The sequence below is a fragment of the Apis laboriosa genome, unplaced genomic scaffold (genome assembly GCF_014066325.1).
Source record: "Apis laboriosa isolate Shangri-la unplaced genomic scaffold, ASM1406632v1 scaffold5_cov152, whole genome shotgun sequence".
Lineage (NCBI taxonomy): Eukaryota > Metazoa > Arthropoda > Insecta > Hymenoptera > Apidae > Apis > Apis laboriosa.
In genome coordinates, this window is record NW_025223857.1 from 385,247 (window position 1) to 398,654 (window position 13,408).

The 13,408-nt window shown below is 37.7% G+C and overlaps 3 protein-coding genes across 11 annotated transcripts; 2 read left to right on the forward strand and 1 right to left on the reverse strand.

Moving 5' to 3' along the window:
* Positions 1–444: 444 nt before the first annotated feature.
* LOC122718077 (FERM, ARHGEF and pleckstrin domain-containing protein 2-like) lies at positions 445–3,911 on the forward strand. Its single transcript, XM_043942767.1, has 7 exons — positions 445–634; positions 1,049–1,189; positions 1,271–1,425; positions 1,736–1,857; positions 1,938–2,092; positions 2,167–2,426; positions 2,510–3,911. Exons 2-7 carry the CDS (start codon positions 1,073–1,075, stop codon positions 2,538–2,540), a joined length of 840 nt encoding a protein of 279 aa, XP_043798702.1. The 5' UTR covers positions 445–634; positions 1,049–1,072; the 3' UTR covers positions 2,541–3,911.
* A 1,485-nt stretch (positions 3,912–5,396) lies between these two features.
* LOC122718076 (glycine-rich cell wall structural protein-like) lies at positions 5,397–7,885 on the forward strand. Of its 9 annotated transcripts, none has more exons than XM_043942766.1 (6): positions 5,398–5,551; positions 5,747–6,180; positions 6,349–6,427; positions 6,488–6,736; positions 6,866–7,343; positions 7,438–7,885. In XM_043942766.1, the coding sequence occupies exons 1-6, from the start codon at positions 5,488–5,490 to the stop codon at positions 7,583–7,585; spliced, it is 1,452 nt and encodes a 483-aa protein (XP_043798701.1). In that variant the 5' UTR covers positions 5,398–5,487; the 3' UTR covers positions 7,586–7,885. The 9 variants fall into 9 exon arrangements, with proteins under 9 accessions (XP_043798698.1, XP_043798693.1, XP_043798701.1 ...); XM_043942762.1 differs by having other exon boundaries at positions 5,747–6,127; positions 6,158–6,205; positions 6,236–6,736; XM_043942763.1 differs by having other exon boundaries at positions 5,397–5,551; positions 5,747–6,427.
* Positions 7,886–8,562: 677 nt separating this feature from the next.
* On the reverse strand, positions 8,563–13,224 carry LOC122718074 (mucin-19-like). The gene is made up of 7 exons (XM_043942754.1): positions 13,006–13,224; positions 12,793–12,828; positions 12,075–12,707; positions 10,232–11,980; positions 9,647–10,159; positions 9,060–9,167; positions 8,563–8,968 (listed from the first exon to the last, which is right to left on the reverse strand). Exons 1-7 carry the CDS (start codon positions 13,076–13,078, stop codon positions 8,931–8,933), a joined length of 3,150 nt encoding a protein of 1,049 aa, XP_043798689.1. The 5' UTR covers positions 13,079–13,224; the 3' UTR covers positions 8,563–8,930.
* Positions 13,225–13,408: the final 184 nt, after the last annotated feature.

Sequence of the window (13,408 nt, forward strand, 5' to 3'; positions counted from 1 at the left end):
ATTATATACATTATACATTATTATATTTTTCGCAGAGGTTCAGGGAGGAGGTATCTCGGGAGGGTAAATTGGAAGGGGAGGCGGTGGTTTCGCTGATCGAGCTTTTGGCGGATGTTCACGGACCTTGTCTTCAAGAGATGGAGGCGAGATTAGAACGGTGGGAGAGCAACGCGCGTCACAACATAGGCGATTTCCTTTACAACACGTTGTTGAACGTGCTGCCCCTTTACGATCAATATCTCGAGAATTTGATACCCGTCCTCGAGAAGATGGAATATTACACGAGGACGTCACGTCGTTTCGATCAGCTGTGCCGCGATTTCGAGGCCCAGAAGCATTGTTATTTACCGCTTACCTCATTCCTCTTGAAACCATTGCAACGGTTGTTGCATTATAACAGTATTATCGATAGTACGTTCAAATCAATTTTTCTTCCTAAATAATAATAATAATAATTCATCTATTTATACGTTACCGTGCGTTACGGTCTGGGGACGCGCATCACGAACGATCCCATTTTCTAGGGTTATTAGATCATTATCCGAAAGATCATACGGATTTCGAAGATTGTTTGGCGGCGAGGGATCGATTAGGAGAAACGTTGCTCGAAGGACTTAGCATAATTAACCAAGCGGTACGTATCGACGGTATTTCATATTTAAACGATCCTTTGCGTTTGAGTGCAATTAATAAGAGTGCAATATTGATTCGTGAATAGATTTCTTTATTGGAAAGTATATATAATCGTTACATAATTTAATCGTTCTTAAATTTGGAATTGTTTTTAAATTTGTTATTATTATTGAAATAAATTAAATTAAATAATTAGAATAATTTGTATAACATATAATCATTATATATATTTTCTAATAAAGAAATAAAGAGAGAAAAATATTATATAATCATTGTATAATGTAAAATCATTTTATGTTAAATTTGTAAGACACTCACTCATATATATCGTCGAGTGCAAAGGGTTTAAATCTATAAAATTTATTTATATTTAATCTTTTAAATGCTTCTTTTTAATTACATGTTATAATTGTAGGAAAATCTGGTTCAGCTTTGCGAAATGCAAAGGGACATCAGCGGTTTCGACAATTTGGTGCAGGAAGGACGTAAATTTATCAGGCAAGGTTGTTTGCAAAAGTACAGTCGTAAAGGTTTTCAACAAAGAATGTTCTTCCTGGTAAGTTTCCAAAGAAGACGAATATGCTCCTTTCTCTTAGCCACAACTTTTTTTTCCTTCTTCTTCTTTCATTATTTCTAGTTTTCCGACATATTGTTGTATACGTATCATACCCAACAACCAACCCAATGTTTTCGCGTTCACGATCAATTGCCGTTAAAAGGGATGAAGATTCGTGATAGCGACAACAAAACTGGGTCGGAATTTGCGTTCATAATCGACGCCCAAGGAAATCAGTGAGTATCCCTCTGTTGGACTGTTGTGCTCCGTTCAAGTAAATTATTGGATGTAACGAGGTGTTAAAAGGACGAGGCCTGTACGATTATTAAGAGGTCAATTGACTGTATAGACTTCACTTAACCGCTCCATTCTTCCAATGTGAATACGCCAGACACGGTGTAACGGTGTCGGTGAACATTTTATCAACTAGTAGTCATTGACCGTAAAAAGACAGCTTCTTTTGTTCATAATCGTTACATTCATTTTTTGCTTTTTTTATTTTTTTATTTTTTTATTACTTTTATTCCTTACGAATGATTTATTTAGATCCTTGATAATCGCTGCTACTAACGAGGAAGAAAAGGAAAGATGGTTGGAAGACTTGAACATGGCTATCGTGCAAGCTGATACCGATCCAAAGATGCCATATTTGAATTTAAAGTCTTGCAGTAAGTTTCATCAAGATCTTTTAATGATATCGAATTATAGAATTATCTGATTTTTTGTTTGATATTTAAACAAATTTTAGATTCAGCCGATGAAATGGGCGATGGTATTGGATTAGAAGCGGACCGAGGAAGTTGTGGAGGTGCTAAAGCCTCTCAACGAATCAACACGACTGTACACATGTGTTGGCATCGTAACACGAGTATCAGTTATAGCGATCAGTTGCGAGCGTTTCAAGTAAGTAAAGAAGAAAATGTTTTTATCGACGCATCCAAGAAATACGGAAATAAATAAATAAGTATTTATTTTAGAATCAACTTAGTGGATTTCTATTACGGAAATTCAAGAATAGTAATGGCTGGCAAAAGCTTTGGGTCGTCTTTACCAATTTTTGCTTGTTCTTTTATAAATCTCATCGAGACGATTTTCCATTGGCTTGTTTGCCATTGTTGGGATACACGGTGACCAAACCATCGGAGAAGGATGGTATCAACAAAGATTTTGTTTTCAAGTTGCAATTCAGAAATCACGTTTATTTCTTTCGTGCTGAGAGCGATTACACGTTTGGACGGTAAGAATAATTACGAAAAGAATTAAGATTAAAAATTTATCCTGCAAAATTTTATAAACGAGAGACAAATGTGTGTTTTTTAGGTGGGTCGAAGTGATTCGAAGCGCGACATAGCAAAATCACATTTTTTCAATGGAAAAGAAGGATATTAATATACGTGTTCTATACAATTCCAAGTAACGAAACATATGAATCGAATACCTTATATATATATATTACGAATTTTCAAAATGTTTTTCATTTGGTATAGTATTAAAAGTCGAGAAATTTCAACAGGTTAGGAGGGAAATTTGTTAGCAATAAATTTATCAAAACTTTGCGGCCTTATTTTTGGGACTGAAATTAAATTAATACGATTAATTATTATATGACTAAGATTGTAATCGACAATCAAATTGAAATTAATTATCAAATCAAAAAAATATCAAAAGGAAAAAAAAAGAAAGAAAGAAAAAAAAGAAATGTAAAGACTGTGTAAAAAAAAAATTGTAAAACTATAAAAAGACGAAAGTAAGATGTCTTATATAGAGGAAATATTATACCGATGCCTTTACCTGGATATTCTAAAAAAAAAAATTTTATCAATATAAATTCATTCTTATCAATTTTTTTGTATTTAGATTACTATGAGGATATAAGAATAATAACTGAAATGCAAATATTATTGCAAAGATCGTATTTGATTGGAATTTATATCGATAATAGACGAATCTAAATATGGATGATTAAATTTCGATATCAATGGTGAAAAACTAGATATAAGTATTGGACCAATTTTATAGTAGAATTATTTTAGCCATTCGCATTTTGAAAAAGACAATAATTTTTTTTAGTATAAAAGAGCTTTTTTGTTATTAAATTAATAGAAGATATAGAGAAATTATTTCTCATATATTCAAGATTTCGTAATTTCATGATTCTTTCTTTTTATTACTTATCGTAAACTTTTTTAAAGTTCTTTTACGACCGATCACATAGAGAGTAAGTAAATCTATTTGATAAAAAATACACTATGTGTGACGATTTTCTATGTGTATTTAAAAAGAAAGAATTCATGCAATAATGTGAATTTACATATCTTCGCGAGCGATTTATCAGCGCGCAAAAAAGTCCGTAATTTAATGGTTATCTGTTTTTTAGTTGCAATTATAATTGTTTTGTTATAATATAGAATTTAATTTATACATATATATTATATATATATATATATATAAATCAAAAACAAATTAGTTTTATACTTGAAGAATCGTATTCATATTCGCGCACTGGATATTGCGCCTCGAATAGGAGGTTATGTTTAATAGCTTTTCGAAATGCTCGTGGAGAAAAGCATCGTTCAAAAAGTTGCCAAACTTGTACGTTTATTTAAAAAAAGAAAATTGTATTGTTTTGATTTATATATGTTTCATAACATTGATTCGAAATAAATTATGTTATGTAACATTATGTATCGATAATATTCCGTAATAAACGTACATTACAATACTTTTGAAACATTATTATTAATATCAATTATAACAACGGAAATTATACCTCAACTCACAAATTACTATTCATAAACTTCTTTAGATTACGTGTTATATCAATTTTGCATGTATAAATCATGTTTTTTTTTTCATGTAATTATCATTTCTTACTTTTATAGACGTCTGAAAAAAAAGGATATACTTGAACGTAATACTACAATGTACTATATTCTAATAAGGCAAATAATTTTTTCAATCGTATAGAATATGTGTTGGAAATACCCATAATAAAATTACAATCGATCGTACGCGATATGCATTAATCGTTTCCACGTTATCATTGATTAATAGTGGATTCTCATTAAATATCGTAATTGAAGCTGGTCAAACAAGTTTTTAACGTGAGAATTACGAATATAAACTATCGTTGTACCGAGAGTAGATAATAATCGGTCTTTTGGTAACTGCGAAACACAGAGAGTTACGTTTCCGCGAAATAAATTATCCGGGTGGATTGTTAAAAATGCAGAGTATAACTATGTATCGTATAATTATCATTATATATATATATACATATATATATATATGTAATGGATAATATGTTATTAGATTTAGGTCAATGTCTAACTCCTAAGGTTATCGGCATTTCTATTCGCGTGTACAAATTTTTATCGAGGATCGATCGTTGCTCGATGGGATTTATTTCCCGATTAATCAATCACGGTAACAATTTTTTGTTTGACGATTTTTTTTTTTTTTCAGTGATGAGATTCGCCTTCAGCGATGTTCAAAAATGTTCTACGTCTCTACGCTATGTTATTAACATTGCTTGCACAGCAAAGCATGATCATTGAACGAAAAAAACACGCGAAATTTCCAATGACGTAATCCTAGCCAGCCAGTTGGTTTTACCGATCGTTATCCTTTGTGTTTTTTTCGTTCCCATCGGGAGATGCCCTGGTCCTAGATCACACGATGAAATTAAATTTACATTGTTCCTGCTGAAATTCTATATAAAGGATAAAACGAACAATGCTTCTAACATCCTGTTCCACGTGTCTTCAATCGATTCAATGTTGCTGTAAATGAATTTATCGAAAAAGTATTTGGTCGAAGGATATAGAAGAAAGTATGAGAATTCCAATAGTAGTTGTGTAGCTTCAAGGATTTTGAAATCGACTGTAACGTAATAATAGAGAACATATTTCTTTGTTTCATTTTATTCAAATACGTGGATGAAAAATTAGAATTTAATAACTTTGAAGTTATAGACGAACCAACGATAACAAATTTAAACGGCGAAACAGTAAAAAATATAAAGGATACGTTGATACGTTATTACGATGAGGATCTTCGAGTTGATTCCATGTTCTGACAAGCGGAAAGAAAAAAGGATTTGACGATTAGACATGTTCATCATTGATTACCTTGGCCGACCGTTATTTTTTTACACTCTTTGAACTGTTTTATACTTGGAAGTGCGTTCGAAGAAACGGGAATGGTTACAGGAAGAAGCGCGAGAAATTAGAGTGGGAGGAGCGATATAAAGATGAGCGTCTTGCGAACGATCGGAATAGAAGAATAGATCCGACATCATGTGGAAATATCGAACGATCGGACTTTTTGCCTCACTGGCTTTTCTCTGTATTCAAGCACAAGGTATATTTTCTTCATCAATTTAAATTGAATTTATATACACATATATCTTGTCTTTCATTACCTTTTCTATTGATTTTAATTTTTTTTGCAATGATAATCTATTATGCAATAATTTTGCCATTTAAAAGCTTATTTCCAACAAACTTGGAATATTATAATTAATTATTTCTTTACTTATAATTTATTAACTTTCAGCTGCAGAGATCATAGTGAAACGTCATTCTTTTGGATTTGACGATACCCTAACTTCCCATGGCAAACAATTTCTCTCTAATTTGCCTGGATTAGGCGGTGGATTAGGCGGTGGATTAGGCGGAGGATTCGGTGGAGGATTCGGTGGAGGATTTGGTAGTGGCGGTGGTGGTGGTGGTGGAGGAGGAGGCGGAGGTGGATTTGGTAGCGGTGGTGGATTTGGCAGCGGTGGCGGTTTTGGTAGCGGTGGTACCAAAGGAGGATGTTCCACTGGAACTTGCGCCGGAACTGGTGGCGGTGCCGGTGGCGGTGCTGGTGGTGGTGCTGGTGGCATAGGAGGATATGGCAAACCTGGATGTAGTAGCGGAAATTGTGGCGCCGGAGGTGGTGCTGGAGGACACGGTGCCGGCGGAGGTGGTGCTGGTGGATACGGTGGCGCTGGTGGATACGGTGGCGCCGGAGGTGGTGCTGGAGGACGCGGTTCCGGTGGAGGTGGTGCTGGAGGATACGGTGGCGCCGGAGGTGGTGCTGGAGGACATGGTGCCGGTGGAGGTGGTGCTGGTGGTGGCGCCGGAGCTGGAGGTGGAGCTGGAGGATACGGTGGTGCCGGAAGTGGTGCTGGAGGATACGGTGGCGCCGGAGGTGGTGCTGGAGGACATGGTGCCGGTGGAGGTGGTGCTGGTGGTGGCGCCGGAGCTGGAGGTGGAGCTGGAGGATACGGTGGTGCCGGAAGTGGTGCTGGAGGATACGGTGGCGCCGGAGGTGGTGCTGGAGGACACGGTGCCGGTGGAGGTGGTGGCGCCGGAGCTGGAGGTGGGCCCGGAGGATACGGTGGCGCTGGAGGACGTGGCGCCGGAGCTGGAGGGTACGGTGGTGCTGGAGGTGGCGCTGGAAGTGGAGGTGGTGCCGGAGGATATGGCGGCGCTGGAGGAGGAGGCGGTGCTGGAGGATATGGTGGTGCCGGAGCTGGAGGTGGTGCCGGTGCACATGGAGGTATTTCTAATTATTTAATTAAAGGATATATATATTGTATTATTATATATATATTATATATTGTATAATACATTTTCTAAACTAAGTTTTCAAAATTTTAATTTTTTAAAATTTTATTTTCAATTCAAGCAGGTTCGGCTGGTATAATAAAGACTGGCGGCCCAGGTGGTTATGGTGGTGCAGGTGGTGGAGCAGGCAGCGGTGGTTATGGTGGTGCAGGAGCTGGAAGCGGTGGTTATGGTGGTGCAGGAGCTGGAAGCGGTGGTTACGGTGGAACTGGAGGTGGAAGCGGCGGTGGAAGAGGTGGTGCCGGTGGTTATGGAGGTGCAGGTGGCAGAGGTGGTAGCGGCGGTTACGGTGGAAGTGGTGGTGGTAGCTGTCCTGGAGGATGCAAAAATGGTTACGGAGGTGCCAATGCGAACGCCAATGCTTACGCAAGCGCGAATGCAAATGCGAACGCAAATGCGAACGCAAGGGCGACTGCTTCCGCTAATGCCTTTGCTGCTTCAAGTGCGTCCGCAAGTGCTAATGCAAACGCAAATGCTGGTGGCGGTGGTGGATTTGGAGGATTCGATGACTTCGGTCCTGGAGGCGGCCATGGAGTCGAGTAAGTTGAAACATTTATATCGATAAATATAGAATTTGATAATTTTTTTGGAAAAAAAGAAATTAACGATTATATGTTATATTTGTCGAATTAGTCTCTTCAACCGCATGGGCAATATCGACGAGGGAGTTAGTAAGAGCGGTAGCGTGGACAAAGCCAAAGGCGTTTATAGCAGCAGTGCAGCCAATATCGATTCTACTGGAAAGGGATCGTACAAAGTATCTGCTGGAAAAATTGCTTAAGCGGTCTGAAAAAAAATTCAAGTCGATATTCTGAATCGAAAGCAAAATTTAATCTATTTTAAAGAAATTTAGGTAGTTAGGAAGAAAGAATTTATATGAATTTCTAAAAGAGTTGGCAGAGATCTAATGGATTATTTTTTGTTATTGTTTACAATTTACAATGCATGTTATTATATTCATGATAAAATGCGTCACTTGGCGTCAGAAATCTCTTTTTTTTTCAAGATTGCAACTTAACACTGTGCAGTTCGAATAAACATTTAATCTGTAAACAATAAACCAAGAGGAATATTTTTATAATTCAAATCTATTTAATTTTTATCAACACCTTTTCAATCACCTTACCTCTCATCTTATTCAAAAATAATGTTCTAAACCAATATATGGGCGCTTATGTGGCCAAGTGAATAATTCACATCATTTTTTATTATCATATTTTTTGAATCAATTTCAAGGTAAAAGTATTACGCATTATTTTCAATAATAATGTATCTCATGTTTGTGATGATTCGTTCGATAAAATTATCCATTCGAACGGATTGGAATGATGATATATTTATTTAGAGATTCTCTTACCAAGTGTAATAAATAATTCATAAACTGACACACGATATGTAAGCGGTTATCTTCGGCATGTATCGATGATATAACTGGCATTTCCACGATGTTATATTTAAATTCATTAGAGCTGCTTTTCACATTTAAAGTATGCATCATCGGTTTGTTTTACTATTTGTCAAATTTATTTCATTTCATTTCATTAATTCTCTATACTTTTATTTTCTTATTAAATAAATGATATTTTAAAGTATTGAAAATGAAAAAAGAAATTATTCTTCGAATGATTATTTCTATACCAATGTTAAATTTGAACATCAACATGATGTTGTTAAATGTATTTAATAACAGGTAATAACGTCTTCTGGCAATTTTATTATTCATTGTTCAAGGTCGACTCAAAATAATCAATGTAGCAATGATGTATAATGTTTTTTATTGATTTGTATTTTTTTAACGATAATACATCAAATCCGTTTATAACAGTATATCCGATTCATCAATTGCATTATTATCTATCGAAATATCGCTTGATAATAATCTCAGAATAGTGATCAATCATTTCGAGGAATTGGCAGTAATTCTCGGATCAATTATCAAGATACGCGCGTGTAGGATTATAGATGTAAAAAATAGCGACTTTTTTTTCATACAATATTGTATCATAAACTAAAATAAATTACAAACAAAAATGTGCAAATGAGACAAAATAAAAGGATCTTTTTCGTAATGTGAAAATGATTGAAATTTATTTTCAATACTTGGCAATGTCATCTTTTTTCGTCGATTATCCTTTCACATGACTTGGTTGTCCCCCTAACCAACCTAAAACAGCGTTTTATCTTTCAAGGAAATCTATTCTTTACACGTATGCAAATACGTGACGTATGTCACGAATATGATTTAAAAAACTTACTGCCAGCGTTGCTGCTTGCATAAGCGGAAGCACTGCTGGAGGACCAAGAAGCTGCATTCGCTCCGCTAGAAGCCCAACTTCCACTGCTCGCCTGTCCAAAAGACGGTGCTGAAACGTGGAGAGATGTAATGTAGAATATTTACAAATTTCGAAACAACATTTGTAAATATTGACATATTAAATATCATGAAAAATATAATAATCACAAAAAGTATACGATAACTATATTATATTATGAATGTTATGGAATTACACAACGTCGTGTAAAAAGAGAAAATGAGATTCAATTGCTATTAATTAACAAACCATGTCACTGATTTATGTTTTATCATCGATCAACCTGACTGAAGATCAAATGTTTCCTAGACCTTGAAACTCTTTCCCATTGCTTTCACGCTCATTGTATTAATCTTTATCTAAAGTTACTAACCTTTAACCTTTTATGATCCAACATGTATTTTCCGTTTACTTTCGAGAAATCGGAATTTCTAATCGTTAATGTAACGAATGTTTTATGTATCTTTTTGCTTCGATAAGAAAGTCATAATTGAATAATAAGATTATTCGAGCAATCTTCAAACATGTACCTCCAGAGCCAGAATAAGAGCCGGAATTGGCATAACTAGAAGCTTGCGAGTTAGCAAAGGATCCAGCAAGGTTTCCAAATCCTGTCGAACCAATTCCAATACCTCCTCCGCTTCCCGAGCCGCGATTTGTCCCAAGTGGATTTTTCGTGGCTGATGAGCTTCCATCATTGGTCAATTCAGGATAATGGCTGACAGGACTTCCACTCGTTTGTCCTGATCCGGCATAAGTTCGATCGATGGCTGGAATCAATGAATCAGATTCTCCTGCTGTTTTGTCATTGATTCCTATATCTCCTCGTGCAGATCCTGATCCATGGAGGAAGGGATTGTCTTTGCCTATTGGTCTAGTTGATTCTTCTTCGATCGAAACGACATTTTTATTACCGCCGCTAGGATGCGCTACTGCTCCACCGATGGAATGACTCCAAGCTCCTGAGATGGCACCAACGTTTCCTTGCAGAAAAGGATTTCCATGACCGATCGGTTTACTGGTACTTGTTACGATTGGTCCGCCTAAAATTTAAATTGTTAATACAATTCTTTGTAAATGGAATCAAAAAGAAGCTTAATTTTTGTTTTCATTACCAATTTCAGGGATAGGAATCTTCCCAGTTAGAAATGGATTTGATGGATACGATCCTTCTCCTTCCACAATCTTATTTGTTTTATCAAATTTGTTAGGAACATACGATGGGCTTCCTGGCCCAGAAACGCAACTAGTTCCACTTACGCAATTATATGGACTACTACCACCTCCAATAGGAGATCCGTTAAATGGTTGACCACTCGCCCCAGGAAGAATTTTTTGAGAGCTTTGAGAAAAATCATTTGAATACGCGTCAGAGCCTACTATTGGCCCAGAGATCTTACTAATGTCTACGGAGACACCAGGTTGACCACAAGAATCTGGTGATTTTCCATTTGTCTGACTGCCACATCCGTTCCTACTTTCACAACCTCGAGATCCGCTTTGACAACCCGATAGAGGTTTCGTTTCGTCTGGGCCTTTGTAAGGTTTGTGCTCATAGGAAGGCTTTGTTGTTCCACCATAAACGCCAGATTGGTAAGTAGGTTTTGTCGTTCCAAAATCGCTATAAGGACCAGGCTGGTAAGAAGGCTTTGTTGTTCCAATACCGCTATATGGACTAGGTTGGTAGGAAGATTTCGTTGTTCCACCATAAACGCCAGGTTGATAAGCAGGCTTTGTCGTTCCAAAATCGCTATAAGGACCAGGCTGGTAAGAAGGCTTTGTTATTCCAATACCGCTATATGGACTAGGTTGGTAGGAAGATTTCGTTGTTCCACCATAAACGGCAGGTTGATAATCAGGCTTTGTCGTTCCAAAATCATTATAAGGCTGATAAGAAGGTTTCGTTGTTCCAGTTCCACTATATGGACTAGGTTGATAATCAGGTTTTGTCGTTCCAAAATCATTATAGGGCTGATAAGAAGGTTTCGTTGTTCCAGTTCCACTATATGGACTAGGTTGATAAGCAGGCTTTGTTGTTCCAGTACCACTATATGGATTAGGTTGATAGGAAGGTTTCGTTGTTCCACCATAAACGCTAGGTTGATAAGTAGGCTTTGCCGTTCCAAAATCAGAAGGAGGCTGATACGAAGATTGCGTTTTTCCATCATAGGAAACAGGTTGATAAGATTTCGTCGTTTGAACATTGTCGTAAGGATTAGGTTGGTAAGAAGGTTTCGTTGTTCCAGTACCGCTGTAATTAGGCCGATAAAAAGGTTGTGTCTTTTCATCAGCATTTGAAGGTTTATGTCCTTCGGGTTTTCCCGAAGCAGGGCTCACGTTTATATAAAATATTTTACTATCTCCATCCTTCGACGCATTGGTTCTAGATCCTGCATTCGTACCCGAAGAACCTTTCACGCTGCTATAACCTGGCTTTTGAGTTACAGATGGTGCGTTATCACTCGGAAAACCAGACGTTTGTGCAGTTCCAAACGGGGAACCGTTAGAAGCGATTGGAGATGAATCTGTGGAACCGAATATTGGCGTCTTGCCTGCACCAGAATCGAGATTTATTCCAACGTGAGAATTGGCTGTATTTTGCGATGGTCCACTGTAAGGCCCTGTATTACTTTCTAACGGTTTACTCGCCGAGTATTGTGTGTAAGGTACGTTTTGCGGCGGTCCAGGATACCGCCCTTGTCCTATATCTGATCCATATGAAGGTTTATCACTATCGTATGATCTCGTTGGTTGGCTTCCAGACTTATCAATACATTTTTCATAGGGACTACCCGAACATCCGGACGCAGGACTGCCAAAGTAACCAGGAGAACCTTGTTTGACAGGAGAAGCACCGCTTGAGTCTGAAACGATACAACGAAATTCAAAGTATTACGAATTTAAGGACAAACCATTAATTGTAAGTGTATAGTGAAGTGTATAATGATTCTAATCAACCTTGAGCACAGCCAGTCTCGCGTTGATAATTTCCTGCACATCCAAAACCTGTTTTAGGCCCATTTTTATCCGTGGATACATCTGCATTCGACCAACTTCCAGGAGCCGAGTTCCACGCGGAAGGATGCGAACCTGTTCCAGGTGTTGGACCATCATATCTTTGGTTCGGTTTTGAACCAGGTTGTTGATTGGACGGTTGTTGTGATCTGTGTGCATCTGTGGTTTGCGAATGGCCACTCATTGGTGTCACTGTTCCAAAAGGAACACCGCTTCCTGTGTACGGTTGTTGACCATTGAAAAGATTAGGCGCGGCTAATTTCTGCACCCCAGGAGGCGATCCTCCTTTGCTTTTCTGCCTATGATCGTGAACTTTATATTGTCCATCGTCCCCGTCGTAGCACTCGTCTTCGTCTTCTTCTTCTGGTTCAGTTTCTTCTTCATCCTTCTCCCAATAATCATCGTTCTCCCATTTACATTTGGACCATTTGCAACCACCGTCTTGGTGGCCTCCTCCACCGTTTGGCTGGTTGTGACCGCCACTGGTGTCGTAGCTACGAATTCCTTTGTGTCCCTCGTTTCCTATAAATGCGCTTCCTGTTCCCGAAGAACTATATGCATTCGCCGAAGCGCTGCCTATACAATTGATGAAAAAAGAATTAGTGAAAATTTTTTAAATTCGTTTCCTCTTATCATATCTTTCTTAAATATTTATACGTACTGTATGACAGACTGCCAACATTTCCTTCGTACGCTCCTGAAAAATATATATTCAAGTACAATATAGTGTATTGTGGCCATAGATATTCTACGTTTTTTTCCTCGTGCATAGTTGGAATATGATGTAACAATGATGAATCGATATTGAAAAAAAAAAAAAAAAAAAAACTAACGTAAAAAATGTTGAGAAAAAAGAAGGAGGAATGTCGATTACCTGAATCCGCGACGAATATGGCGAATAGAAGGACGAATGTCGGGAAGTAGAATGTTCGAATAAATCCTCTCATCGTAAGATTGCTCGATTACACGATCGAATTCTTGCCTGTCCGACCGTTTCATGCCTCGAGTCATTGCGAGGTGAGTCTCGATCAAATACTTCTATATATAAGGATATCCCCGGCAGTGAAAGGATTTATCGTCCCCGAGCATCATCCCCGACCCAGGAGGATGAGCATCTGAACGTGGGTGGCAATGAGTAATAATTGTTTGACTCTTTCTATTGCATGCTGTTGCGTGAGATGATAGCAATAAGAACGCTAAACGACTGGTTTTAGCCGGCCGGCTTTACTTCGACTACGTCATCCAGCTTCAGAAGTTTCCACGAGATACACGATTCA

Bases quoted from the DNA above. Each gene is read 5' to 3' on its own strand.
- LOC122718077 (XM_043942767.1), top strand. From the start codon at position 1,073: ATGCAAAGGGACATCAGCGGTTTCGACAATTTGGTGCAGGAAGGACGT. The intron at 1,858-1,937 runs GTAAGTTTCATC...AACAAATTTTAG, and splicing joins TTTGAATTTAAAGTCTTGCA to ATTCAGCCGATGAAATGGGC. The intron at 2,427-2,509 runs GTAAGAATAATT...TGTGTTTTTTAG, and splicing joins AGCGATTACACGTTTGGACG to GTGGGTCGAAGTGATTCGAA.
- LOC122718076 (XM_043942757.1), top strand. From the start codon at position 5,488: ATGTGGAAATATCGAACGATCGGACTTTTTGCCTCACTGGCTTTTCTC. The intron at 5,552-5,746 runs GTATATTTTCTT...ATTAACTTTCAG, and splicing joins TCTCTGTATTCAAGCACAAG to CTGCAGAGATCATAGTGAAA. The intron at 6,737-6,865 runs GTATTTCTAATT...TTTCAATTCAAG, and splicing joins TGGTGCCGGTGCACATGGAG to CAGGTTCGGCTGGTATAATA.
- LOC122718074 (XM_043942754.1), bottom strand. From the start codon at position 13,078: ATGAGAGGATTTATTCGAACATTCTACTTCCCGACATTCGTCCTTCTA. The intron at 11,981-12,074 runs GTTGATTAGAAT...GTATCGTTTCAG, and splicing joins CGAGACTGGCTGTGCTCAAG to ACTCAAGCGGTGCTTCTCCT. The intron at 8,969-9,059 runs GTAAGTTTTTTA...ACGCTGTTTTAG, and splicing joins TGCAAGCAGCAACGCTGGCA to GTTGGTTAGGGGGACAACCA.